This window comes from Scardinius erythrophthalmus (genome assembly GCF_964197995.2).
Source record: "Scardinius erythrophthalmus genome assembly, chromosome: 6".
NCBI classification, from domain to species: domain Eukaryota; kingdom Metazoa; phylum Chordata; class Actinopteri; order Cypriniformes; family Leuciscidae; genus Scardinius; species Scardinius erythrophthalmus.
Genome location: NC_138226.1, coordinates 10,905,689 through 10,932,631, shown reverse-complemented (window position 1 = coordinate 10,932,631; position 26,943 = coordinate 10,905,689). Strand labels below are relative to the sequence as shown.

The 26,943-nt window shown below is 36.4% G+C and overlaps 2 protein-coding genes across 7 annotated transcripts in view; both read left to right on the top strand.

Moving 5' to 3' along the window:
- Positions 1–4,072: 4,072 nt before the first annotated feature.
- Positions 4,073–20,727, top strand: kansl1l (KAT8 regulatory NSL complex subunit 1-like). Of its 2 annotated transcripts, none has more exons than XM_081369662.1 (16): positions 4,073–4,269; positions 4,562–4,724; positions 4,966–5,989; positions 9,122–9,263; positions 10,092–10,265; positions 11,110–11,234; positions 12,404–12,605; positions 14,256–14,385; positions 15,063–15,200; positions 17,713–17,859; positions 17,935–18,062; positions 18,208–18,329; positions 19,134–19,194; positions 19,291–19,397; positions 19,528–19,660; positions 19,733–20,075. In XM_081369662.1, exons 3-16 carry the CDS (start codon positions 5,106–5,108, stop codon positions 19,814–19,816), a joined length of 2,577 nt encoding a protein of 858 aa, XP_081225788.1. In that variant the 5' UTR covers positions 4,073–4,269; positions 4,562–4,724; positions 4,966–5,105; the 3' UTR covers positions 19,817–20,075. The 2 variants fall into 2 exon arrangements, with proteins under 2 accessions (XP_081225788.1, XP_081225789.1); XM_081369663.1 differs by lacking the exon at positions 4,073–4,269 and adding an exon at positions 20,209–20,727 and having other exon boundaries at positions 4,552–4,724; positions 19,733–19,818.
- Positions 20,728–24,475: 3,748 nt separating this feature from the next.
- map2 (microtubule-associated protein 2) overlaps positions 24,476–26,943 on the top strand; it is a 116,673-nt gene continuing 114,205 nt past the window's right edge. For all 5 annotated transcript variants that reach the window (XM_081369396.1, XM_081369395.1, XM_081369394.1 and 2 more), the window contains exon 1: positions 24,476–24,550. The gene's annotated coding sequence lies outside the window, so the exon portion shown is untranslated. The remainder of the gene's footprint in view (positions 24,551–26,943) is intronic.

Below are 26,943 nucleotides of genomic sequence, written 5' to 3'. Positions count from 1 at the left end.
TATGTAGCCTAATATGGTCACTTTTATGTCAATTATTTGTCCAGGAGTATGCTATAAAAATAAAGAAAGAAAGTCATACGTTTTTGAACGGCATGAAGGTGAGTAGGCCTACATGAAAATAACAATTCTGGTGTTCTAGTTTTTGTACCAGTGTCCATAGTCATGTGGTGTCCTTTAATTTTTTGAAATACAAATAAAAGATGGATGAAGTAATGACTCAAAAGACTTTCCACTGAGCTGTGGACGCAACAAGGAAGCATTAAAAACCATCAAAATGGTGGAAATGATTTAGATAAAAACTAATTTCCGTCTCAGATAAAGATATAATTTTTGTAGTGTTTTACTTTGTGCATTGAAATATACAGAAGTACTTTTACTGCTCCATAGTTTAAAGATATTTACGTATTTAAATTAGGGGTGGAACCTTCTTCACACCTTCATTGTGCATGTAAGAAACTTCTTCCTCTTTGTGGCTAGTGGAAAAAAATGGTTTTGTTCATTGTTAACATGAACTTTTTTTTTTGCATGTAGTGATTGTGCCTGTTTCTATTGCCGATGTTATTTGTCTACTGTATGTTTTCTTCAAAGAAAGGACCAGTAAATCCACTGCTTATGACTGGGGTCATTAGAATGCAATCCTATTCTTAACATTTGTAATCTTTTTTTTTTCTCTGACATTGTTTGTCCAGTTCCATGGCCATATTTTTTTTTCAGAAACTGCTACAGTAGGCTACAGTATACTCTTTGCAATAAGGACTGAATTGTTCCTGCCCAGCGGCCTTTTTTGATATGGATGACGCACATTAGACTCTTTGTGTACTTGTTTTTCGACAGACTCTTCTTTCTATTTGAATCCATGTTATCTGGATGTTGAGGTTTCTGCAATGAACTGAATTCAACCAGCATTTATCTGAACATCACCAGCGAAACAACAGTAGGATACTGCTTTTTAGTCACAGACTTTTGGTTCATTTGTTGCTTTGTCTTGGCAATATGCTGGCATCAAGCAGTGCAGCTGTTGTCTACTTGCAACTGGCAAAAAAACTATAAACCCTGAAATTTCCTCTTTCTTAATCAGTCAGTTTAGGTTATGTCACTTCTGGCAGCAGATACATTTATTGGCACAGTTTAATGGGGAAGCAATGTTGGGACAGCTCCCAAATTAAATAAAACCTCTAAAAATGTTCTGAAATGTGGATGGATAAAATACAATAATTGTCAATGATATATGAATATATTTTGCAGAATGGTTGAATGGATCATTTTACCCTGAAATGAAATTATGTTGACATTTGTAAACCTCAAACTCACATTTCCCTCCTTTTCCCTCCCTCTCACTTTCCCTGTATTTCAAAGGGGTTCAGTGGTTTTTGCAAATCTTATAACACCAGTTTCTCCCCTTTGACGTGTTGCAAGAGTGCATCAGGTTTCCTTTCTTTCTGATTATTCAGAAATATACTATACAGACTCTACATAGTGCAAATGTACAGTAGAAATTCAGAAATTGCTTGATGGTATGTTGTATTCAGGGATACATATAGGCTATTTAGGCTTTGTTTGCTTAATACTTCATCAGATATTTGCATACTCTCAGTTTTTCTTTAGCCTAATTTAGTCTTTCTAACATTTTACATAAAAAAAAAAAAATGCAAAGGGCTTTTATACTGAGAAGTGCAATTATATGGAAACTAGACTAGTAAAAAAGATCCATAAATAAACACATTTTGTCTTTTTATTTTGATTGCCTGAGTAGGCCTAAATGTTATTATGAGAGATATTTTTTTTTTTTCTAATCTTAAGTTAATGTTCCAGGTGTTATGTGACGGTGGCACGCCATATAAGTATACATGATAATATTATTCTACACAAAGATTAGGTATTATTGTTGACGTGCACTTTTTGTTTCAACTCCAAATCCAAATATATGAATATATTTTGCAGAATGGTTGAATGGATCTTTTTACCTTGAAATGAAATTATGTTGACATTTGTAAACCTCAAACTCACATTTCCCTCCTTTTCCCTCCCTCTCACTTTCCCTGTATTTCAAAGGGGTTCAGTGGTTTTTGCAAATCTTATAACACCAGTTTCTCCCCTTTGACGTGTTGCAAGAGTGCATCATGTTTCCTTTCTTTCTGATTATTCAGAAATATACTATACAGACTCTACATAGTGCAAATGTACAGTAGAAATTCAGAAATTGCTTGATGGTATGTTGTATTCAGGGATACATATAGGCTATTTAGGCTTTGTTTGCTTAATACTTCATCAGATATTTGCATACTCTCAGTTTTTCTTTAGCCTAATGTTGTCTTTCTAACATTTTACATTATATAAAAAAAATGCAAAGGGCTTTTATACTGAGAAGTGCAATTATATGGAAACTAGACTAGAGTAAAAAAGATCCATAAATAAACACATTTTGTCTTTTTATTTTGATTGCCTGAGTAGGCCTAAATGTTATTATGAGAGAATTTTTTTTTTTTCTAATCTTAAGTTAATGTTCCAGGTGTTATGTGACGGTGGCACGCCATATAAATATACATGATAATATTATTCTACACAAAGATTAGGTATTATTGTTGACGTGCACTTTTTGTTTCAACTCCAAATCCAAATATATGAATATATTTTGCAGAATGGTTGAATGGATCATTTTACCTTGAAATGAAATTATGTTGACATTTGTAAACCTCAAACTCACATTTCCCTCCTTTTCCCTCCCTCTCACTTTCCCTGTATTTCAAAGGGGTTCAGTGGTTTTTGCAAATCTTATAACACCAGTTTCTCCCCTTTGACGTGTTGCAAGAGTGCATCATGTTTCCTTTCTTTCTGATTATTCAGAAATATACTATACAGACTCTACATAGTGCAAATGTACAGTAGAAATTCAGAAATTGCTTGATGGTATGTTGTATTCAGGGATACATATAGGCTATTTAGGCTTTGTTTGCTTAATACTTCATCAGATATTTGCATACTCTCAGTTTTTCTTTAGCCTAATGTTGTCTTTCTAACATTTTACATTATATAAAAAAAATGCAAAGGGCTTTTATACTGAGAAGTGCAATTATATGGAAACTAGACTAGAGTAAAAAAGATCCATAAATAAACACATTTTGTCTTTTTATTTTGATTGCCTGAGTAGGCCTAAATGTTATTATGAGAGAATTTTTTTTTTTTCTAATCTTAAGTTAATGTTCCAGGTGTTATGTGACGGTGGCACGCCATATAAATATACATGATAATATTATTCTACACAAAGATTAGGTATTATTGTTGACGTGCACTTTTTGTTTCAACTCCAAATCCAAATATATGAATATATTTTGCAGAATGGTTGAATGGATCATTTTACCTTGAAATGAAATTATGTTGACATTTGTAAACCTCAAACTCACATTTCCCTCCTTTTCCCTCCCTCTCACTTTCCCTGTATTTCAAAGGGGTTCAGTGGTTTTTGCAAATCTTATAACACCAGTTTCTCCCCTTTGACGTGTTGCAAGAGTGCATCATGTTTCCTTTCTTTCTGATTATTCAGAAATATACTATACAGACTCTACATAGTGCAAATGTACAGTAGAAATTCAGAAATTGCTTGATGGTATGTTGTATTCAGGGATACATATAGGCTATTTAGGCTTTGTTTGCTTAATACTTCATCAGATATTTGCATACTCTCAGTTTTTCTTTAGCCTAATGTTGTCTTTCTAACATTTTACATTATATAAAAAAATATGCAAAGGGCTTTTATACTGAGAAGTGCAATTATATGGAAACTAGACAAGAGTAAAAAAGATCCATAAATAAACATATTTTGTCTTTTTATTTTGATTGCCTGAGTAGGCCTAAATGTAATTATGAGAGAATTTTTTTTTTTTTTTTTTTCCTAATCTTAAGTTAATGTTCCAGGTGTTATGTGACGGTGGCACGCCATATATACATGATAATATTATTCTACACAAAGATTAGGTATTATTGTTGATGTGCACTTTTTGTTTCAACTCAAAATCCAAATAGTATAGTACTCCCACCTGGTGGACTGAATGCACATTACAACCAAATTATGTTCAGAGTAGTGTTTCACTGTGTTTCAAGCCTATACACGCACTTAGGGAGAAGTAAGCAAAACAAACCTTGAGAGCAGCTCTCAGGAAAACCCTCCTTCCTTATTCAACCTGAAAGAGAAAATGTTTGGGATCCGTTTTTGGGATCTGTTTTCTTCAGAAATCACAGGAAGAGGAATCATCTGAATATGTCACGTAATATGTATGGATATTTTCTAACCCGACAGTTCAAAACTTTACCACAAATATGCCAAATATCTCATGGCATGTTTGGTCTGCTTGATGTTTTCATTGACTGTAGTCACAAAAGGATTATAGTAAGTTAATCAAAAACAAACGACGATAACGCTCATTGCGAAATTTAGTTTAATTAGATTAAAAGAAAACTAAAGATGACATACATAATTTGCTTCCAATAAAAGTAGTACAACACTGTACATAAATAAACGCTCTCTCTCTCTCTCTCTCTCTCTCCTCCGGTGGCGGCTGTTCAGCGGTGTGTGAAGGAACATCGGACGGATCGGTCGATTTCTGCTAATAAAACTGACAAATCAGTATTTTATATCACTTGCTGGACTGTATTTATGATTCATTCATGGATGATAACATATTTCTGGTCTTTTCGAGTTTTGTCTTTGAAATGAGAAGCTGTTAAAGGTGAGATGACGTTATTTTTCCATCTTGCCGTTATTTTCATAATATTACGCTTATCGCGTGAGCGGAAAAATAGTTGTAATCTATCCGTTTCGCTTGTTTTTCTGCTATAGTTAGAGAGATCATTTTAAATTACGATGGTTGTTGATAAAGTTAAAGGACATCACAAACATTCACTTTCACACAGTCATATCGCTTGTACAGTAACTTTATCTGTTAAAATAATCTGTGTCTCTTTTGGCAGATCTGTACGATCAGTTTCAGATGATGTTATAAGACCTGAATTTGAGGATATCCATCAGGACTGGGATTATGGAATGACTCATCCAAACATCAGATCAAAATCTATTAAATCCATTTAATCTTCTTCTTTGAGTGGAAAAAATGGACTACAGCGGTGTTGCACTTGGTGTGGATGTGGAGAATAGTTTTGGACAGAAGATTTGGCAGAACCTCCCTTCAATGGTCCATCTGGACCTCCTGTCCTCTAAAGGTTCTCCTCAGCTCCCGCAGATGCTCCTGTCGCCTATGTTTCAGGATTCACATCCCAAAGCCTTTCTGCTGTCAAGCCCAGAACCACTATTCACCCTCCTCTCTTTGAACAGAAACTCGCCGGGTTCTACAGCAGGTGCTCCACAATTGTGTTTCATGCCCGTTCTTGAAGACAATGGACAAGACGTGGTAGAGCCCAGTCACAACCCCAGCCCTCTGCGACATGGTTGTTCTACAAGAGACTGTCAAGTGGACACCAAATCACTTTCCTCAGAGCAAGTACCCCATTGCTTCAATGCTTCAAATCAGACATGGGTTGACAGTGTGGAGGAAATGGAGGAAGGATTGATGATTCAGTCATTGTGGCATCTTTCCCAGCATGTTTCATTGGCGAATCGAGCTGGACGTTTACAACAGAGGGTGTTGGCGATGCTTGGCGAACATGCCTCTAGACACTATAGCCACCAACTGGAGGGTTTGAAGAGCAAACTTCTTGAAACACAATGTTCCCCGAAGTCCCCCATGACATCAGAGCATCTTTTTGAGACTTTTAATGCTGTAGAGATGCAGGAGGAATATCACGCTCTTGGAAGAAACCTTCAGTACCCTCAAGCACACAGGCAACCTCTGAAATCCAGAGATGTGCAGAATTTAGTACACAGTGGCCATGCTGTTCTGCACAGGGTGATGGAGTCTCTTGACTCAGATGCCACAGTGAGCAGCTCAGATGAAGAGTGGGAACATGAAGACACCAGAGCTACCTCAGTGGATCCACAGTGAGTATGATGTGATGTTGAATGGTCTTCTTAATGCAGGTTGACCTTGAAATCAAGTTGAGTTCTGACTCATGGAAAGACATGGTCTTAATTGGAATACATTAAAGGGTTAGTTCACCCAAAAATGAAAATTCTGTCAGTAATTACTTACCCTCATGTTGTTCCAACCCCGTTTCGTTCATCTTCGGAACAAAAATTAAGATATTTTTGATGAAATCTGAGAGCTGGCCCACTCCTCCATAGGCTTCTATGGGATCGAAACTTGCCGGCCCAGAAAAGTTAGTAAAGACATCGTTAAAAACTCAACCATAAGTTTATCAAGTGACGAGAATACTTTTTGTGCGCGAAAACAAACAAAAATAACGACTTTATTCAGCTATTCATTTTCTTGCGTTCTGACGTACAACCCAAAGCGCTGCGCTGTTAAACTACGTGAATTCACTCAGACCCACACAGAAGAAAATGAACAATTGAATAAAGTCGTTATTTTTGTGGAAACACTGATACATTTTTTCAGGAGTCTTTGATAAATAGAAAGTTCAAAAGAGCAGCATTTATTTGAAAAAGAAATCTTCGTAACATAAATGTCTTTACTGTCACTTTTGATTTGTCAATTTAATGCATCCTTGCTGAATAGAAGTAAAAAAAAAAAAAACTTACTTTTGAACACATATAGCAAAACCTTAGAATTGAATTGACACTATTACTATGTAAGTCAAAAAGCTTAATAAACCAAAAATATAAGAATCAGTTTCTAGCTTAAAAATAACAAAAAATAACCTTGGGTGAGATCTTGCAGTAGGTGAATTGAAGGGTAGAATTAATCTCTACGTTGTAGTTGCCAGGCAGTAAAAGAGAACTTTTAATGACAGGCCAGGCGTGACTCTTTGGCAAGCAGCGAGGGAGCGTAACGACAGGTTTGGGAAAACAAGCAGCACCATAGAAGTTTGAAAGAGGAAGCATTTGGCTCTGGCAGTGCTATATGTTTCGTTAGCAGCTTTGCTCACAGACACAGAAGAACTCTGTTCTGTACACAGCTGTTGAGAAATTGTCACCATATTTCTCCCTCATGGTAAAGATTTTTATCTAGTGTGTTCATGTGCAGCTGGCTCTTCCTCTGATCCTGTTTCTGTACAGCCTCAGTGAAACAGACAGCTGCTCTCTCCTTTCCCCGGGATGAGTAAATAAATAGAAATCAGGCTGCCCTTCGCCAGCCTGTACATCAGAGCTTTCATGTCCCTCTTTGTTATTTGCTCGCCCACTCTGCACTTACACTGTAAGGTCCCTCCCAGCATAAGCTTGGATGGGAGAACATCATCTTTGAAGAGAATGTATCTTTCTGGAAACTCCTAGAAAATGGGAATGATTTATTGGAGTACATTTTTCTAGTTGCATCACTTCTAATCCCTCATTCAGTATCAGTATTAGAGACTTATCAAGCAGGACGGGACAAGGAGCCAGAATTAGCTTGGAGGTCTGTAAAATTGTGCATAAAGCTAAGAGCTACAATGGCTTTATTGGGCACGAGGAGCAACTTTAGGGTTGTATTGGTTTATTTTGCCCATTGCACATGCACATTTTTTTTGTCCTATCTATCAAAACTATTCAGAATACGTTAAAAATGCCACACATACAATGACTTGAGTACTTGGAAATTCTGGAAACATGAGCAGTAATGCGACAAAGTTAAGGTGAGCTCAACTTGCACAGGAGCAATGTAATGTGGTGAATACCAACTCATTATCAGTATCATTGATTTTTCCATTTTCCATTTTTTTTTTTTAGTTGTGTGTGTTTTTAATTTTTATTATTCTTTTTAAATATGTCTACATAGTTTTTATTCATTTTTATTAGTACATTTAGTACATCAAGTTTAATGTTTCATTGGCAAGCTGAAATAAAAAATATATATGTGTGTATATATGTTACATATATTTTATATAATAAATAAATAAATACATATGCATATATTTATAATATAAATATAGGTTTATTTTATTTCAAGAAACAAAAAGTCTTTTTATGGTTTTAATTTTAGTTAACTATAATATCCCTGATTTGCACAAATTTGTCAACTTTGTCCCATTGCACTCATGTTGCAGTTCTGATTGCTTTTTTGCTAGAACTTGCTGTAAGAGTGAACACCCCTTAGTCTTGCTAGCAGCTGTCTGTGGTTGTTGGGTCTGCTTCCCCTCAGACCATGACAAAATAGTTTGAGTGACTTTTCCATATGTCCCGGCAATCTCAATTACCGTCTACCATCATACAGTCTATGATTTTCTGAAGAAGCTGGATATGAGAACACTGCTATAAGGTTTTAAATGAGTAATCTGGCTTTAGTAACAGAATTGCTTAAGGGCACTTTTTGTGGATTGAGATCCGGCTCTCAGCCAGTGGAATGCACACCTTTGACGTCAGTACTCTCTTTCCTTTCACAGATGTTCACATTTTAAAGTGGTTAAGTTGTGGTTACTTAATTCTGAAAAAAAAATCAAAGGACCCAAAGTTTTACTGGAGCTTCAGTGTCTGCTTAGTTGGCTTTGGAGTATATGCAGTGCAATAAAGAGTGTATAGTGATATTATTTGGTTTGAACTCCCTTGAGGAACAAAGGAAGCAACAAAGCCATCTTTGGTCTCATATTTTCAATTCTGGAATGCTAGATTTGGTTGCTCACTTGTTCTATGACTGCCATTTGTTTTGTTGAAGCAGGGATGTGCCCTGTAAATGTGTGTCGACTCTGAGAGAGAAAGTAGGCTGGTTAGAGAGGTGAAGAGTTTGTTTATACAGTGAGCAGGAAGACTGTTGACCCAGCAGGAGATCTCATTCTTCCCAATGTATTTGTTTGAGTTCACTGCTGCTCCACTGCGTTGTAGATATTCCTGGAATTTGCCAATTTGGGGTGAGAGTCTGCGCTAATGTATGTATCTGCAGAGAGGAAGACAGACAGACAGATAGGCCTATCATTCAGATCCTCTCCTGTTGCCTCTGTGATTGTTAAGTTTTGGGTCAGTTCCATGAACACGTTTCCTAAACACTCTGCCAAGGTTGCTCCTGGAGGACTGTCTTTGTGTGAAGTCACTTTGGATAAAATCTCAGCTCTAAATGACCTTTTCTGTCTTTGTGGGGGGCAGTTGTCGTGTCTGTGAGTGGAGATGGCTGAAGGACAGAGCTGAACTCTGCAGTCGCTGGACGTGGCTTCAGATGAGGCTGTCTGAGCTGGACTCTCAAATTCAGTGGCTTGGAAAACTCCAGCAGCAGATCCTCTCTAATAAGGTGAAGAACTAACACAGCATCTGCTAGATCAGGAAGGAAATGGGCTGTGCAGTTAGAATTAAAAAAATTAAGAATGCTCTCCCTGTGAATTTGATTTGAAATGGCCATGTCTAGCAGGATAGTGAATTGGAATGACTAAAAAAGAATTTAGTCAGTAGATATTCAATAGTCTTATAACAGATGAATTAGTCCAAACAGTCAAAATATAATGCTGTAACAATGACATCATTAATTTTGACTTACTATGTAAATTCTTCCATAATATGTGGATGACTTTGAAAAAAGTTAAATAGTCAAAACACAGACATCGATATTTAAATTTTTGCCTTCAACACATTACATTTTTTAGATAGTTTTACAAAAAATACATATTGTCATTTTAATCTATTGATTATAAAATATACTGAGTAAATTAGAGAATTCTGGGAAAGTGAAGTGCACTTCCACCACAGTTTTTAAAATGAAAATGAATTTATTAAATATAACGCACATTATAAAATATAGCACACCTAATTTTCCAGAATGCTTGAATTTACTAATTAAACATTGATTATTAAACATTTTGAAGTGTAATTCATAATTTTATTTTTATTATTATTAATAATAAAAACATGCATTTGGATAAAATACATTCACACCAGTTATAGAATTTCTTTTAATTTCATTACATTTTAATTCTACTTCTTTAAATTCAAGTTTGAATGGCAAGACTACTGTTATTTAATACTTCAATACAAATTAATTTCAAATAGTTAAATTGAACAAAAAAAATTAAATAATTCACAGTTTTAGTATTTCTGATGCATGTTTCTTTAATATGTCTTCCAGGGTCATGTGGTTTTAGCAGAGTCTCAGCCCCTGACGGACAGGCAGATCCAACACACCTTGTGGACAGAGACTATGGATCTATCGTTCACAGCTGGGAACATGCAAGATTTGCACTCTGATCCAGAGATGGAACCCAGCAGCCCCACACGCCTTCTGAGGAACATTGAGAGACAGGTGCTTAAAGGAGTTGTTCACTTTAAAATGAAAATTACCCCATGATTTACTCACCCTCAAGCCATCCTAGGTGTATATGACTTTCTTCTTTCAGACGAATGCAATCAGAGTTATATTTATAAACACCCTAACGCAGTTTGAAGCTCATAAAAGTGCATCCATTCATCCATCACAAAAGTGCTCCACACTGCTCTGGTGGGTTAACTCATCGCTTTCCAAAGTTCCTTTGCCCATATAATCTTTAAGCTAATAAGGTTAAGAGTATTTGGCTTGCTGTCCGCAATGGAGGGGCTCAAGGAAGCAGCTTCAAGTCGAGCTTAGATATACTCCCCAGTGGGACTACTAATGCTTGGATGATGAGTATGGTAGCAAGATGCCTAAATTACGTTGGTGGAGTTGGGGAGGTGGTGGGATGCCAAAACAGCTGATGCCAGAGCAAGGTGAGCGGCTGCTTATATCCTACGGCAGTTAATTGAAAGATTAGATGGGTTCACTCCTCCCGAAATTACATTGTGAACTTCACTTATTAACCCCTCGGAGCAGTGTGGAGCACTTTTGTGATGGATGAATGGATGCACTTTTTTGAGCTTCAAACTGATGGTTGGACTTCACTGCCATTATAAAGCTCGGAAGCGTCAGGGTGTTTATTAATATAACTCCGATTGTATTCGTCTGAAAGAAGAAAGTCATATACACCTAGAATGGCTTGAGGGTGAGTAAATCATGGGGTAATTTTCATTTTAAAGTGAACTACTCTTTTAAGAAAAGCACAGGCATTTAGACAAGAACGTAAACACTGATTAAATCAAACTCACAAAATTCATGGCTGTGTCTGTGTGTTCAGAGTGCGCAGCTGACTCAGATTGTGAACAGCCTAATGCCATCTTTGTGTGCTTCACCTTCTTCATCACCTACGTCTAAAGGACCCTGCAATCGCTGGAGAGGCCAACCGAAAACAACTTACAGCAGGTGAGGAGCTAACCTGCACCTACAAGCTCATCAACAGGCTAAAATTAACCTCAGATGTCACAGGGTCATTTATTTCAAGTGCCCCTATTTTGCTTGCTTGGATCTTACCTTTCATGTAGTGTGTCATATAGCTGTTTGAATGTAAATGGTCTGCAAAGCTTAGAAAATTCCAGTCTTCATGTATGAAGCTTCGTAACAAATTTGCATAATGCCAGTCTTTGGTCGTTATTGGCTTTCTGCGAACAACGTCTACTTTGACCCACCCTCAAACACTGTAGTTGTAGCTGAGGCCTGGAAGAGTTTGTTTAGTGTTGTCGACTTATCGAGAAGACGCTGTTTTCTGTGCTGCGAAAGCAAATCCACTTTGCATGCATTTCAAAAGGATGAGGACTCGGGCTCGAATTGACAGGGTAAAACCAACGCCGTTGTTACTGTTCATTTCAATGTGTATACAAGTGCCAAGGAAGCTTCCAGAGCTGAAATTCAGATATGGTATTGACCTTTTAGTTTCTGACACGCACTGTAAGCGGCAAACCAATCAAAATAGACTAGGCCATCTGACCAATCAGAGCAGAGTAGGCTCTCGAAAAGAAGGGGTTTAGAGAGACTGAATCCTTTATCGAACCGTTTCAGACACTGCGAGAAATGATGCTGCAATGTGTATTATGTGGAAATAAAGAAACTTTAAAATCAAAAATGGAATTGTGATTAATTGTCCTAAATGTAATTGAAGCATTGGTTGGTAGATGTTTATTGTTCAAGAAACTAGACTGATATAAGAATATTCACACCTGAGAAAAACAGAGTTTTCTGTCATTGTTGACACAGTACAGATAATTTTATTTAGTCATACATCAGCTCCAGAACCACCTGTAGGAAAGCTGTTTGTCTTGATTTCATTCATGAATTTTGTATTTATTGCAGCACTGTAGAAGCTCCCTCATTCTGATATTTATGTATACATTTATGTATCTCAGGTGAATGTCAGGATGAATCATTTGGCCCAGTGGAAAACTGAATAAGCGAAAAAGACATTGAGAAGAATTAGAAAGGATGAGGGAAAGGATGAGAGAATATGAGTGGAGAAGAGAATCAATGAATCTCTCCCTCTTTATTTATTGTATGATCAAATTTCTGAACATTTTATCCCTCCTTTTGTATTTATTTAGCCGAGTGACACACACGGGTGCCTTTGTTCCCAGCGGGCCACAGTGTTTACACAAAGTCAAGCAGAAGAGGAAGCGAACATGTCACAGACGACAGTATCTCCCTCAGGTGGATGTCACCTGTATGTCAGCTCGGACTCGACCCCTTCTGACCTACCACAAGCCTAGGCTTTTCGTCATGGACCCGTTGTCTCACAGAGAACAGGTTGGCATTTTTAAGCAAAATTTATGTAAAACTATCTGAACTTTTGGGAGTCTAATCGAATAATGAGTCGCGTATTTTTGTGAGTGAATGCAGCAATTGCGAACATGAATGGACAACTTTAAAGGCGATTTTCTCAGTGTTAAGATTTTTTTGCACCCTCAGATTCCAGATTTTCAAATAGTTGTATGTCGGCCAAATATTGTCGTATTCTAACAAACATACATAAATGGAAAGCTTGTTTATTCAGCTTTCAGATGGTGTATAAATCTCAATTTAAAAAGTTTTACCCATATGACTGGTTTTGTGGCCCAGGGTCACAAATACTGATTTGATGCTCAAGAAACATTTCTTATTATTATCATAGTTAAACAGCATGACAGTTGTGTTGCTTAACAGTTGTGTTGCTTAACAGTTGTGTTGCTTAATATTTTTGTGGAAACCATAATATTTCTTTTAGGATTCTTTTATGAATTGAAAATTCAAAAGAACAGCATTTATTTGAAATAGAAACCTTTTATAGTTTTATACATGTCTTTACTGTGACTTTTGATCCATTTAAGTCAAGCCACTTTCATTTATATAGCGCATACAGATTGTTTCAAAGCAGATTTACAGTGATAACAGGAAATTAATGCAACAAAGATTGTTTTGGCTGTACAGCAAATCTATAAGAAAGTAATAGTCCAGTTTAAGTTCAGCGTTGATACAGTTTGTACAGTATAAAAATCAAAATCATTGTGTCTATGGAATGAAACATGAAAACCCAAGGTATGCGTGTGTGTGTCTATGTGTATGTGTGTTTTCCCAACAGCCCCCAGGGGAGCTCAGAAAGAATAGCCTAGCTTTTTTCTATCCTTTCTCTTGAAAACTGCTAACACGCTGTGCTCAGGCCAGCTGCACTTTCATAAATGATGATAATCTTGTAATTACTGCTGGCTGATTTGAGGTCTACCCTGCTGTCCTTCAGTGTCCTCTATGAGCAGCCGGAACTGTAAACCAGACATACTTCATTTTAAGGCCAGAACCTGGAAGCAGCAGGATGATGATGTATTTACCAAAATGAAATGTAATAAAAAGAAATAGAGAAACAACATTAAATATTTTATATGAATAGTTCAGCCAAAAATGAAAATCCACTTTATTCCAATTTTGTATGACTTTATTTTGTGGAACACAAAATAAGGAAATCAATAAAAGCATATTGTGATTATGGGACTTTTATTAAGCTTCAAAAATGACGAAGGCATGCGAGCCCTCTTCACATTGCTCCATGACTCACACCATGTTTTGAGTCTATTTTCCAGCTGGCCTGGTGCACTTCCTTTAACCTTGTTTATGATTCTCATTTTATAGCCGTCTGATTTTGGCTGCAATGATTTTCCTTTTCATGCATTGCTTATGTCATAATTGGTTCCCCAGAGCAATGTGTGTCATGGATTTGGCCCTGTTAACTTAGCTGTGTACTTCCAACAATTTTTATTTGTTTTAATGCTCAGTAGGACAAATCAGGACTGGATCGTTTAGCTGCAAATTAAGCCTTCAGCATCACGATGAGACATTTAATTAGTAATTTGTATTCTCCCATCTGCCCATAACTTCTCATAACCTCCCTGTTTTGGTTACATCTGCTTTCTGTCTCTCTCTTCACAGGTCCTGCAGTCTTCCCCTTCTCTTTTTCCCAATTGCGCCTCCTGTGATCCTGCCTCTGTGTGCGCAAACCCTGCATGCAGAAAAGAGAGAACAGGCGGCAAAGTGCATCGTGTTCTATCAGTGTCCTCAGGTAGAGAGATGAATGGTTAAAACTGACATTTTTCCTACTCCATCCACCATCTTGCAAGGATTTTTTTTCCATGGAGCCTGTCGCAATGCAATTGTAAACTGTCTTCTCCACAATTGATACATGTGATGCTGTTTTAGATGCCTTAAAATGCTGTTCACATTTTTGCTGTTGTAATTGGATGTTATGACATTAATGGTTTCGTTAAGGTTAAAGGTTAATACTACAGCAATCCATTAGTCACTCCTCCATCTCAAAGCATTAGGCTGTCACTTCAATTCTCTCAGAATAAATTGTCTCATATCAGACTGTTGATCCATCAGCAAGTCAAAATTGTGCCGTTCCTGCTGTTTTGCTGATTGCGTGTAGCAGCAGGAATGTGGAGTAGGTAGATCAAATTAGCCTTGGTTGTCATGAGAATAAAACCTCTGCATTCAGCTCATACTGTAATATGGCTCAAATGCAACATCCAGTCAAGTCCGACATTTTTCACATTTGACAATGTTTTGACAAGATGTTTTAATGTTTTCTTTATGTACAGCTGTTTCCATACTAACTAACCACAGCCTCATGTCTACTGTATCACCACTATATTTAAGTGCAGTGCAGCTATTACGTTTTCCTGTTGTGTGTGTTATATAAATGAGGTTTAACTGTGTCCTGTCTGCTCTATCCGTCAGAAACTCCAGCAGCCTTCCATTTGCAAAATGCTCTGTTTGAAGAAAATGTGCTTGAGCGATCTCTCCTCCTGAATACTGAGCGCTCCAGTCCCCATCACTGTCTCGGCTCCAGAGGCAGAGTCTCCCGATCGTTATTCCGTAAGAATCATCTCATGGCATTTGTGTGTGGATGCATTTAAGTACACGTGTTTAAAAATGTGTTTGCTTTTCCCTATGTTTCTTTTTTGTCTACTTTAACAGCAACACCATGTGTCAAACAAAGAGACTGAAATTAAGTTCAGTAGTTGGCCATTAGCAATTTGATAAGCTAAAAAAGAGACACTTTAATATAAATACACAGCACACGTAATTATTAGGCAGAATAATGAAAGGATCATGTGACACAAAAGACTGGAGTAATGGCTGCTGAAAATTCAACTTGATGCACTGTACACACCTACACACACTTAAGCACACACACCAATTATCTTTCATTGTGGTCAAATAAATTATAGCCGAAATATATTGTAGTCTTGTAGCCCGCTTAGTATTTCCATGATCTCCTTGATATTCTTTTCTTATTTACATTATCAAAACAATCTGAAACAACCCTTGATACATGTATTAGATTTAAGTTTTTATTCATGACCTATTTCCTTATCATTTAAAGAGTAATTTAATCATAATTTATATTTTTATACACTACCGTTTGAAAGTTTGGAGTAAAATTTTTTTTTAAAGAAATTTTTAAAAACTAAAGAAAGTAAACACTTAAACATTGTTTTTACGTTGTTTCACGGTTTCCAAAAAATATTAAGCAGCACAACTGTTTTCAGCAGCCATAATAAGATTGTTATTAGTTGAGCATATTAAATCAGCATATTAGAATGATTTTTGAAGGATCATGTGACACTGAAGAGTGAAGACTGAAGTAATGGCTTCTGAAAATTCAGTTTTGCCATTAAAGGAATAAATTATATTTTAAAATATATTCAATAGAAAATGGTTCATTTAAACTGTAATAATATTTCATAATATTACATGTTTAACTGTATTTTTGATCAAATAAATGCATCCTTTCAAAAAAAAAAAATCTTACCAACCTCGAACTTTAGAACTATTTTTTACATTTTTATGTACCATTTATTTATTAAAACATAAAATACAATATTAAACCTAACCTAATTGATTTCCATGTTTTGACATCACAATCTGCATGTTTGCCTAAATATGTTCTGGCACCTCTGTCCTCAATACTTTTTAATACACAGTGACGCCCATTCTCAGTGCAGATCTGGAGGTCATTCTGAAGTCGATATCTGCTCCACAGTCTTAATGCAGTGCTGGAGTTGAAGTGAGCCGACCTGGCACTGGACTCTGACTCACACTCTCTAATCATTAATGCTCTGCCACTCTTCTCTGCTCTGCTGGTTATTGTCTTACTAGGGGGCCTAATGATCCTGAAACAGCAATGCTATTCTTAACGGAGAGATATTGTCAGTTAGTGAGTGATTGCACTGGAATGGACGTATGGTACGGGTTTCTAAAATAAAAACACACCTCATGCTGTTTAGTTGATTTTCTGTCAGTGCTTTACAGCACCCCTGTAGTCAGTGAACAAACTACAAAAAAAAATAACTACAAAAGCTTGGAATATTTCCTTAACAGTCATCTCATGGTCCCTCCATTGCTCTTTTCATCACATGACCTGGATGCGTATGATCATTTAATGTCAGTTCTTCTGAGTTCTGAAGTCCGGTGTGTGGGATGATGTAAAGTGTGTGTAGGCTGCGTGGTGGGTTTAGTCATAATGTTGTGGTGTATTGTCTATGTTTATCTCTGTGGCTCAGGCGGTCTATCTGCAATCCTGTAGCTTCCAGAACATGAGTGGAGATTTACACAGACTCACAAATCACAGTAACTCACAAGGCACTGTGGACAGTACACACACACACACACACACACACACACACACACACACACACACACACACACACACACACACGCGCGTGATATTTCATCAGGGTCAAATTATTTATAGCCAAAATATATTTAATTAGTATTCCCATGATCTCCTTGATATTCTTTTATTTTATTTTTATTGTAAATAATACAATCTCAAACAACCCTATACTGTTTAACAGATGCGTGTTGGTTAGTCCATGCACAACAAACCCCCTAAAATAAACATTCAGAAACTATATTTTGCATTATATAAAGCCAAAAAGATGAGAACCATAAAGATTATTTGCATCTATCTGTCTGTTTGTCAGACAGATGGAGGTGAATCTAATTAGATTGTTATTTATAATAAATACTTCTAATTAGAGTATTAAAAGTACTAAAGCCAGTATAACAAATACTGCTTTGACAATTTAAATAATATATCTTACATTATTTTGCATTACATTAAAATAAAGAGAATATGGGGTGTAAATGTGATTCATTGTAATGGAAATTTAGTCACAATGTAAAAAATATTTATGGCCCAAAAATAGGCTTTATTTACTTTATGCAAAATCCCTTATTTTGATTTTTTGGGAGAAATATGACCTGGATGTGATCTTGACGTTTTGTGAAGCTCACCCATTTATGCTATGAATATTCTTTGTTTTCTTATAAATACGCATGTTCTGATAATGTCTTTGTGTTCTATAATTAATGATTATAGATTGCAGTCACCGACCAAAAAATGCAAGGCATTTGAAGAGGCCCAGAAGGCAGAGCACTCCTATACGACGGGCATGTGCCCAAGAGCACCGCAGTCGAGCTTACAGGGAGGGCAAGAGGAGGAGGCACTGCTCTGACAGGCCAATGGGTACATGTGTTTCATTTCACTCAAATACAACAAAGACTCTGAGATGTTTAAGGTAGTAATACTGCTTTGTTCTAGACTTGCAGATCTCCAGTATTAGCCCCAAATCTGATCTGGTCTCCCAGAGCGATGACAGTCATGTGGACGAATCTTTCGAGGATGTTCCCGTCTCTTACTGTACACCCAAACAACAGAGAAACTCACAGGTCTGCTCTTTGACCAAACCATGATAAATACTGTGAATCTCAGTTTGCTCTAATCCAAACAAAGATCAGTGTTTCTTACCTTGAGGGGAATTCTAATCTAGTTAGTCTGAGGAAAATAATCATATACTGTCCTGTTTTGTTTTAGTTCCCATTGCGCAGAAGGAAATGTGAGAGTGTTTTCAGCATTGATGACATTGATATTCCCATGTCTCTGTTCAACTCAGTGAAAGTGGAAAGTCTTCAGTATAAGAACATTTTAACACCCAGGTATTGATTGTTTTCACATGACAACAATGACACCAGAGAGACATTAGGACATTACTGCAGTTGAAATACACTTCCATTCAAAAGTTTGCGGTCAGAAAGATAAAAAAAAAAAATGTTTTTGTAAGAAGTCTCTTTCAAATGGTCACCAAGGCTACATTTATTGGATCAAAAATGCTGTATTTTCATATATTTTAAAATATAATTTATTCCTGTGATTGCAAAGCTGAACTCAGTCACATAATCCTTCAGAAATCATTCTAATATGCTGATTTGCTTCTCAAGAAACATTTATTATCAATGTTGAAAACAGTGGAAACTTGGATACATTTTTTCAGGATTATTTGATAAATAAACAGGTAAAAAAAAAACAGCATTTATTTGAAACAAATATTTTGTAATATTAAAAATCTCTTTAAAATCACCATTGATCCATTTAATTAATCTTTGCTGAATATATAAGTATTAATAAGTATTAATTTCTCAAAACAGAAAACTGTACTGACCCCAAACTTTGGAACGATAGTGTATTTGAATGAAGGTGATGTTAGTTTTACTGTTTAAGTGTTTTAAGATTCTTCATAAATTTGTTATGACTAATAAGCTTTTGGTTATTTTAGCCATTTTTGCATGCTTATTTTTTTGCATTACTTAGCGGTAATTTAATCAAATTATTTTTCTTTGAATTTCCAGAAAAAAATAACTATATAATGAAATGTACCAATTGTGTGATGTAGGCTTCACTTTCATTAACTGTGCTGATGCATAAAGATGTGGATGAATAATTGTTCTCTTTACTCACTGCAGTTGGCGAAAGGTAGATATTTCTCCTTTACTGAAAAGAGAGGAGGATGATCAGGAGGAAGGGGTAAGTTTTATAGTTATTAACTTACTGTAGGTCATTAAAATGTTGAATGTCATCAGAGGCAGTTTGTTGTGGAGTGATGGGCTTTATCTCTCTCAGTTAGAAGAAATAGAAGATGAAGATTTCATTCAGAGACACCAGAGTTATGAGCGTAGAGAGAAACTCCGCTGGTCTTACTGGGATCAGGACGGAAGAAACAAGATCAGGTCTGTGTGTATAATGGCTATTGTAGATGTGCACTTATTGCACATATATTCTCCAGTACATTTTTGCTGCTGATGATTGAACTTTTCTTTGTTGTGTCTTTCCTTTTCTTTCCCTCTACGGGTCATCCAGGAGAAGCTGTTCTTCTGTACCTGTGAGAGACCACCTTGCTCACTGTCACCCATCTGTATATTCTCCTGTCCCCTCTACCTGGACCTTCACTCCTCCTGAAGCTCCATCAGAAGCCAGTGTGGAGGACAGAGAGGTACATTTTTTTTTATTTAATTTAATCTGCCTGTCTATCAAACTTGTATTAATTTTTTCCCCTCTTATGTAGCCATTGACACCATGGAAGAGGCGTATGTTCCCTCTGTCTGGCGAAGATGAGGAAACTTTTAGGTGTGATGAAGATAAGATTTAATGGTCAGGGTCCTTCTCTTTTCTTTGATTGTGCATCCTTGTTTCATTTCCTTGCGTCTTAGATCTTTCCTTTTAAGACACGAGGAAAGGATGTGAGATTGAGATGTGAGGACGGATCAAAGTAAGATGTATATGTCAAATGGAATATCCTAATCAAACCTTTCAAGGCAGCGTAATGTTGCTTCACTTTCCTTATGTTGTTGGAGCTTGATTATTTTGGACATTACTAATAAATCTCAGTAAAGCTGTTCAATGGACAGTATTTTCTGTGTGTCTCATTATAGTGCCATAACTCCCACTAATGGACACATTGGGAATAACATGCACACAATACAGTCACTACCCTGAGTGTGATATTTTTTGCTTTTGAAAGAAATTAATACTTTTATTCAGCTAGGATGCATTAAATTAAACTGAAGAATTATACATTTTTACTAATTTCTAATTCTATCTCAGCCATCATGGTTCCACTCTGTTACATAAATCACTCTTTCTGCTTTTAGGCAGTTATGACACAGTGTAGTAAACTGATGTTTTTCTTTAGTTTCTTTAGCCTCTAAAGTTGCTTTTCCTCAAATTATTTTTGTATAAATTATTTTTTAAAGATTTTTATCAGTTTGCATCCCACAGCCTTGTCCACAGTGTAATTTATTACATATCTTAACCCAGCCAATTAACTGTAAGGAATTACATAATTAATGTAACCTATCTTTGTGATATATTTATTTATATAAGTACAATGTATATTTTTGTGCTCACATTTTTGGAAGGATAGAACAAATCATAAATGATTTTCTTTTAACTCTCAAAACTCATCTTTTTACCATAATTTATCCAGTACTGTGGGAAAAGCACTGTGTTGGAAAGCAGTGTAAATTTACCTCATACAATAAAGTGATTTAGGCTGCCTCACTTTGAAGTTAACAGCCTTCCTTTATCACATTTTATTTGAGGAATATGTCAGGTTAAATAGAACTAAACGTCAATTTGTGTTAGTCTTTGGAAAAAATAATTAATCATATTAAAACGCGTCTTCCAAAAGTGCAACTTCAGGATTTATATCAATTGATATTGAACCCAGATTGTTATTTTAGCAGGCAGGCAGAGTGCATGGGTGTAATAATTATATCAACCACAGAGGGGCACTAATATGCCGCATTTGCTCCTTAAAATTGAATTTGCTAGAAAACAGCCTGTTAGGGGCAAATGGGACAAAACAGTAACTTTTTAACAGATCACTGAAAACTAGTTGAAAACTTTGACAGCTCAAAATCCTATTGCATTGATCCTTGGTCTGTGTGTGTGTCCCTGCGCTTGTGTGTGTGTGTGTAGTCTTTGATCTCTTTGAGCAGTAAGCTGATTAGGCCATCTCACAAGCAGCCCACACACATCTACACACTCACTGGGGAAAGGCTAATTGGCTGTAAGTAGGGGTCAAGGTTACAGCCTTCATCTGAGCCTGTCTATGAGATATTATCTGACTTGCTTTTCTTCTTACTGACGTTCACTTCTTAGAAGTCTGAACACAACATTAGCTAACACTTACAGGCTCTTTTAGACAGCATCCTAAAAAAAAAAAAATTACATTTTTTTTTAAGAATTTGAATTATTTTAGCAATCGTTCTTCAGTTTTTAATTAAATATTCTACATTTTTCTTGCCTCCTCCACTATCTTGGATTTATTTCATCACTATGCTTGGTGCAGAGCATTTTTAGGATTCTCTACTACACCACATTGGATACCAATGATACATTGATATTTTGGAAAAGCCTCTGGTGGCTTAACATGCTGGTAGACTGTTCACTAGGCTTTGGAACAGAGCATCAGAAATCTCCCTCTCCCTGCTACTGTCAGAACACTGTTTTTTTTCTGTTTTTCTCTTTTCTGCAGAATAGGTGAATATAGTCTGTGTGACGCATAGCCACGGTATTGATCTGTGCTGTTTTGAAAGCTCGATAAGACTCTTTTGTTGTGAACTCTGAGAATGGAGATCATTATTTATAGCTCCAGTGAGAGAGGATCAGTGATTTACTTCTGCCAGCAGGGGGAGTTTTACAAGGACGTTGGTGCAGTCAGTGCGCTCTTAAAGGGGTCCTGTTATGCTTTTTCACTTTTTCAACTTTAGTTAGTAATGTTTCTATTTGAGCATAAAAAAGATCTGCAAGGTTGCAAGTCCACTCCAAAGGTGAGATATTTTATTTAACAGGATCCACTTTCCAAGAACAACCGGATATTTTTCTGGATCTCATGAAGTCACAATGGTACTCATTTAGATAATCCCGCCCACGGAATACACAAAAAATGGGACTGGTTGATGCATTAGAGAAGACAGTGTTGTGCTAGTCAGAGACCCTGTTTTTTTCCATACCATTTCCAAAACTCATTTGTTTGACCTTCCTAAGGCTGACGAGAGAAGCTAAAATTGATTTTAAACACTGTTCCTGAACATTATAAAAACGTTTATCTGTGCTCTGCACATTTTATGGAGAACAGCTTGTTTACTTTTGCTTTTGTAAGCTCTCGCTTTTGTAAGACGTTTCACTGCTCCTTAGGAGAATTGAACATGGTTTTGTGATCGATTACTGTTTGTATTACCTAGTTTTCCTACAAATATCATGATTAAATGGTGGATAACATCGTATCTATAAAGTAAAAGTAAATTACAAAAAACATACCACTCTGAAACATCCTGTGAAATCCGTGCCTGCAATGTCTGTGCATGAAATCCGTTCTGCATGATCCTCTTGTTCTTTAACATTGTCAGGGTCTGAATCAGGCTCGAATTGGTTTGAAAATGACGCCATTCGTAATATTTACAATAGAGAAGAACTTGCAGTTATGGAGTTATGGAGGTGCATATTTCCCGAACACATGCTATTCGCTTTCGTATTTCAGAAGGAGGGACTTCATTGAAATCAGTGTGTTCGAGCCAGTATGGGGTCCTGGAACAAAAGTGGGCGTTTCTAAATGTGTGGGTGTTTTCAAACTGGTGGGTGTTTATAAATCATGCAATGAAAATGATGCCCTTAACCCGACACCACCCCTAAACCCTACCCACACTGTGACGTGGGTAAATTAGGTAACGCGGTTGAAAACGCCCCTCTTTTTATGACCTCGCCCACTGATCTGGTAACTCCTGTTACCGTCCTGGAGAGACCTATACTTGCAGACTGGGGAGTGAGGTGCTGTAATAATGTAAAATATGTGAGAAATAATGCATTTTTGAACAATCAAGCATGAAAACATATTCCAGTACACCCCAAAAACAAAATCAAGACTTCGCAAAAGTGTATAATAGGACCCCTTTAACATACATGGAACTTTTCCATTACACAAAAGGTACAATGGTCTTCGCACGAAGAAAAAATGGTCTTTATGAGGATATTTTTTTAACACAAAGCATATTGTGATTTTAAATAGTCATTAAGGTGTGCCTGATTGGATTGAATTGAACTGAATTGAATAATATGAAAATATAAAATATTCGATAAATGATAAAAAATGTTGCCTCTACATGTTAGATAGGTTGTGCATTTTGTCACATTCTGGGTAGTAGTGTTTGAAATCTGACTAAAAAAAAAACGGACCCCTGACTGCTGTAAGAGACATCATGACAGACATGATACACTAACTCTCCTGAATCAAGTACTAATGCACGCCCAAATCTCACCCCTTGGAAGGGCTGTCTCCATAGTGATAAGTGCTCTTGAGTGTGCACTGGGCCTTCATTCAGCTTTTCTAATTTAAGAAAAGTCAGTCTCTCTCACTTTGTCTCCACTACATTTTTGTCTCTATGACAACATGACTCAAACCATATCTTTTTAATTGGCAAGCATCTGAGGTTTGCAGGGCGGCGTTTGTTTACCAAGTTGGAAAAGAAAACCCATTGTGACTATCAACTAAAACTTTCATTGGTATAAACATGTCAGTTTGTTTTAACTGGCCTCTCTGGGATCATTCAGGATTTACAGGTTCCTAATTTCCGCTCTGAGATGAATGTGGTTAGAGTAAGTATGAGAGTCTGTTGCCTGATTCTTAGCTAAAAAAGGCTGTGTTACATGCTTTGAAACCCACTGGTTTACTTGTATGTCCAATTTAAGGTCACACATTAAGTTTAGAAGAAAAACATTCATTAATTTACTCTCATGTCTTTCCAAACCAAAGCATTTTTCTTCTTCTGTGGAATGTCTAATATTGTGAAATATTATTACAATGTAAAATAACTGTTTTCAATTTCAATTCTAGTGTAAAGTGTAATTTATTTCTGTGATGGCGAAGCTGAATTTTCAGCATCATTACTCCCGACCATGACCCTTCAGAAATCATTCTAATGCTGATTTGCTGCTCAAGAAACATTTCTTATTATCATAAATTTTGAAAACAGTTTTTTTTGGAAACCTTAAAAAAATAAATCTGGATTTTTTTAATGAATCGAAAATGTATTTTTCAAAATAGAAATATACTTTTTGTAATAATTTAAATGTTTTTACTGTCACTTTTGATACATTTACTCCATCCTTGCTGAATAAAAGTATTAATTCCTTTTAAATATAATAATATAAATATAGTTATAGCTGTATGTGCGCGTTCACCCTGTGATTTACGGTAATTATTCAGTAGTGGGCGGGGTTTAGTGGCAGTGGGCGTGCTGAAGTGTGAGCGGCTCTTCACCAGCACCGGCGTTCACACAGCGCTCCGAGAGGAAGCCTGCAGCGGACGCAACACACCGAACAGGTAAACCACTATATTTCATTATTTATATAAAGCCATAATATCGAGTTAAAACGGTCAGCATGATTTGCATATATACACCTGCATATTCTCTGAAGTTCTCTGACACGCTGCTATTTCAATTCCTCTAATCCGTGCTTTTGAAGATGTTAATGGGACAGATAATCTATTGCTTGAGAAAGGACGCATTGTTCCATTCACTGCGATGTTGCTGATACTGTGCTTCAGATTAATGGAATAACACTCCTTATTTCTATTAGATACAATGCTTAACTTTTGAGAATGCGTGCGAACTTTGATTTGATGTGCGAGTGCTTAAATTCTTCATTTGTATCTGTTTAAAAATGCTTCTTTGTGCTGAAATCCAATGGTTTTCATTTTAATAGTCATAGTCATATGTTTTGTCTTTAAGGTTGTGTATTATAACACAACTAATCTGATCTACATATGAAAAGGAGGAGACCTGGTCCATGACATGATTTGGTTTTGTCGCAGTCCAGCAGAGATGGTGCTGAAACCACAGCTACCCAGTATTAAGCACCTCTGAGTTATTCTGCACCTCTTAGTTTTTTATCAGTACTGATTTTGATATGTCCCTGCTGAAATGTAGATATTTGGTAGATGGTTATGGTTACATTTGATCAGTATGTTTTCCCATCTTTAAACACCTACCATGAAAGGTTATGCTGAAAAAGATCCGAATGAGTTCATGTCTCGCAAACCATCGCCTTGAGGCTATTTACAAGACTCCATCAGTGATGATGATGCTGTTTCTGATAAGACGTGGTGCATTCCTGCATTGGCAGTCTGCCGGCTCACGCTTATTCATGAAAAGAGAGCTGTGAGGTTTAATGCAGCGCCCTGCACTGGATGACTGATATATCTGCGCAGTCCCTATGTCCCTACATGTATGTGCCATTTATTTTATAACATCCATTGGCATGCGGAGTATTAGTGTGTCTAAACCCGGCAGAGTCCGCACCACGGGTCATGAGCTATGACCATCTGTTAGCAGACTGCCCTCTTCATCAAATACAACAGATGTTTAAAAGAAGACAAAAAGTTGGACTCCTGCATTCACACATGCGTATCCTGGGGACTTTCCATTATACTGAGCTAATGATGGTTTCTGTACATAGGCCTACCCTTAAACATAAGCTTCACATGGACATTTTTATGATTAAGATGCTAGTTAGTATGTTTATTAAGTCATTTCATTGTAGGGACACTGGTTGGTCATCTTTTTCATCACATGCTCAACCTTGTGTCGTACTAAACCTCTATGACTTTCTTTCTTTTGTGCACAAACATTTTAAAATAAATCTTTTTTTCTTTTCTTGTCAAAATAAGAGTTATTTTGACAAATTTACCAAACAACATTTGGCTATATAGTTTGGAACATTTTTTCAAAATAACTTTGTTCTGTAAGGGTAAGTAAAATATTTAGATAATCAATGACATCATTTTTGAGTGAACTATGCCTTTAAGAAGGTATTTTATTATACATTTATTTCATACTAAGTATATTACAAAACCATTAACATATTTACTGACATATCACTTGAGACTAACTGATATAAATATTATAATTTAACTTTATTTGGAGTACTTCTTTATTGCACAATGCACATTTCTTAATATTAAACCTAAAAAGTGTTTTAATATCACTATTAGTAAGAATAGTATGATCTCTGTATAATATCAGTCTTTAAATGCAAGATATTTAAAGTGTACCTAAAGTATACTTGCAATAGTTCCACTTTTGCACAATCAAATATACTTAAGTATATCTTTAGTTGGACCTCCGATTTCGGGATAACTAAAATGCATTAAGTACAAAATTAGTTGTTCCAATTTAGCCGACTTTAAGTATACCAATTTAGTACGCCGAAAGTACAATTGCAGGGTATTTATATTAAGTACATAAATACTGTATGTAAATGTATTTGTAGTATACTTGGCACAAAGTAAATGTATTTCAAATACATTTCAGTATATTTATTTTTCACTAGGGGTGTACTATGTTAGCCTGGAAATCCAGACCTAAATCTGAAAGATTAATGGTCTGGCATTGGCTAATGAAAATCGGCCAGCTCGAGGGGCGGCACCAAGCATGCATTTGAAAATCTCACTGCACGCAATTGGATAACACTATGACCAATCACAACAATAAACCCCATACGCTTAGCTACCACCGGAGCTAACTGGTAGATTATACTCTTAGCGTATCCGGTTGGCAAAACAGCAAAAACGTCATTCTTGCAAAGGAACGATTCGAGCGGCGTCTTCTGTTCCTGTTTTAGATAAAAAGCCAAGTTTAACTCGTTCATTGTAGCGGCCAAAGCCGTTCAAACAACTGGTGTTCATCCATAGCCATCTTGCAATGTTTACTAATG

What these genes read in the sequence shown, in the direction of transcription:
- kansl1l (XM_081369663.1), top strand. Translation starts at nt 5,106, where the DNA reads ATGGACTACAGCGGTGTTGCACTTGGTGTGGATGTGGAGAATAGTTTT. An exon ending in GCTACCTCAGTGGATCCACA is followed by an intron (nt 5,990 to 9,121) that starts GTGAGTATGATG and finishes TGTGGGGGGCAG; the next exon opens with TTGTCGTGTCTGTGAGTGGA. An exon ending in AGTCTCCCGATCGTTATTCC is followed by an intron (nt 15,201 to 17,712) that starts GTAAGAATCATC and finishes TAATGATTATAG; the next exon opens with ATTGCAGTCACCGACCAAAA.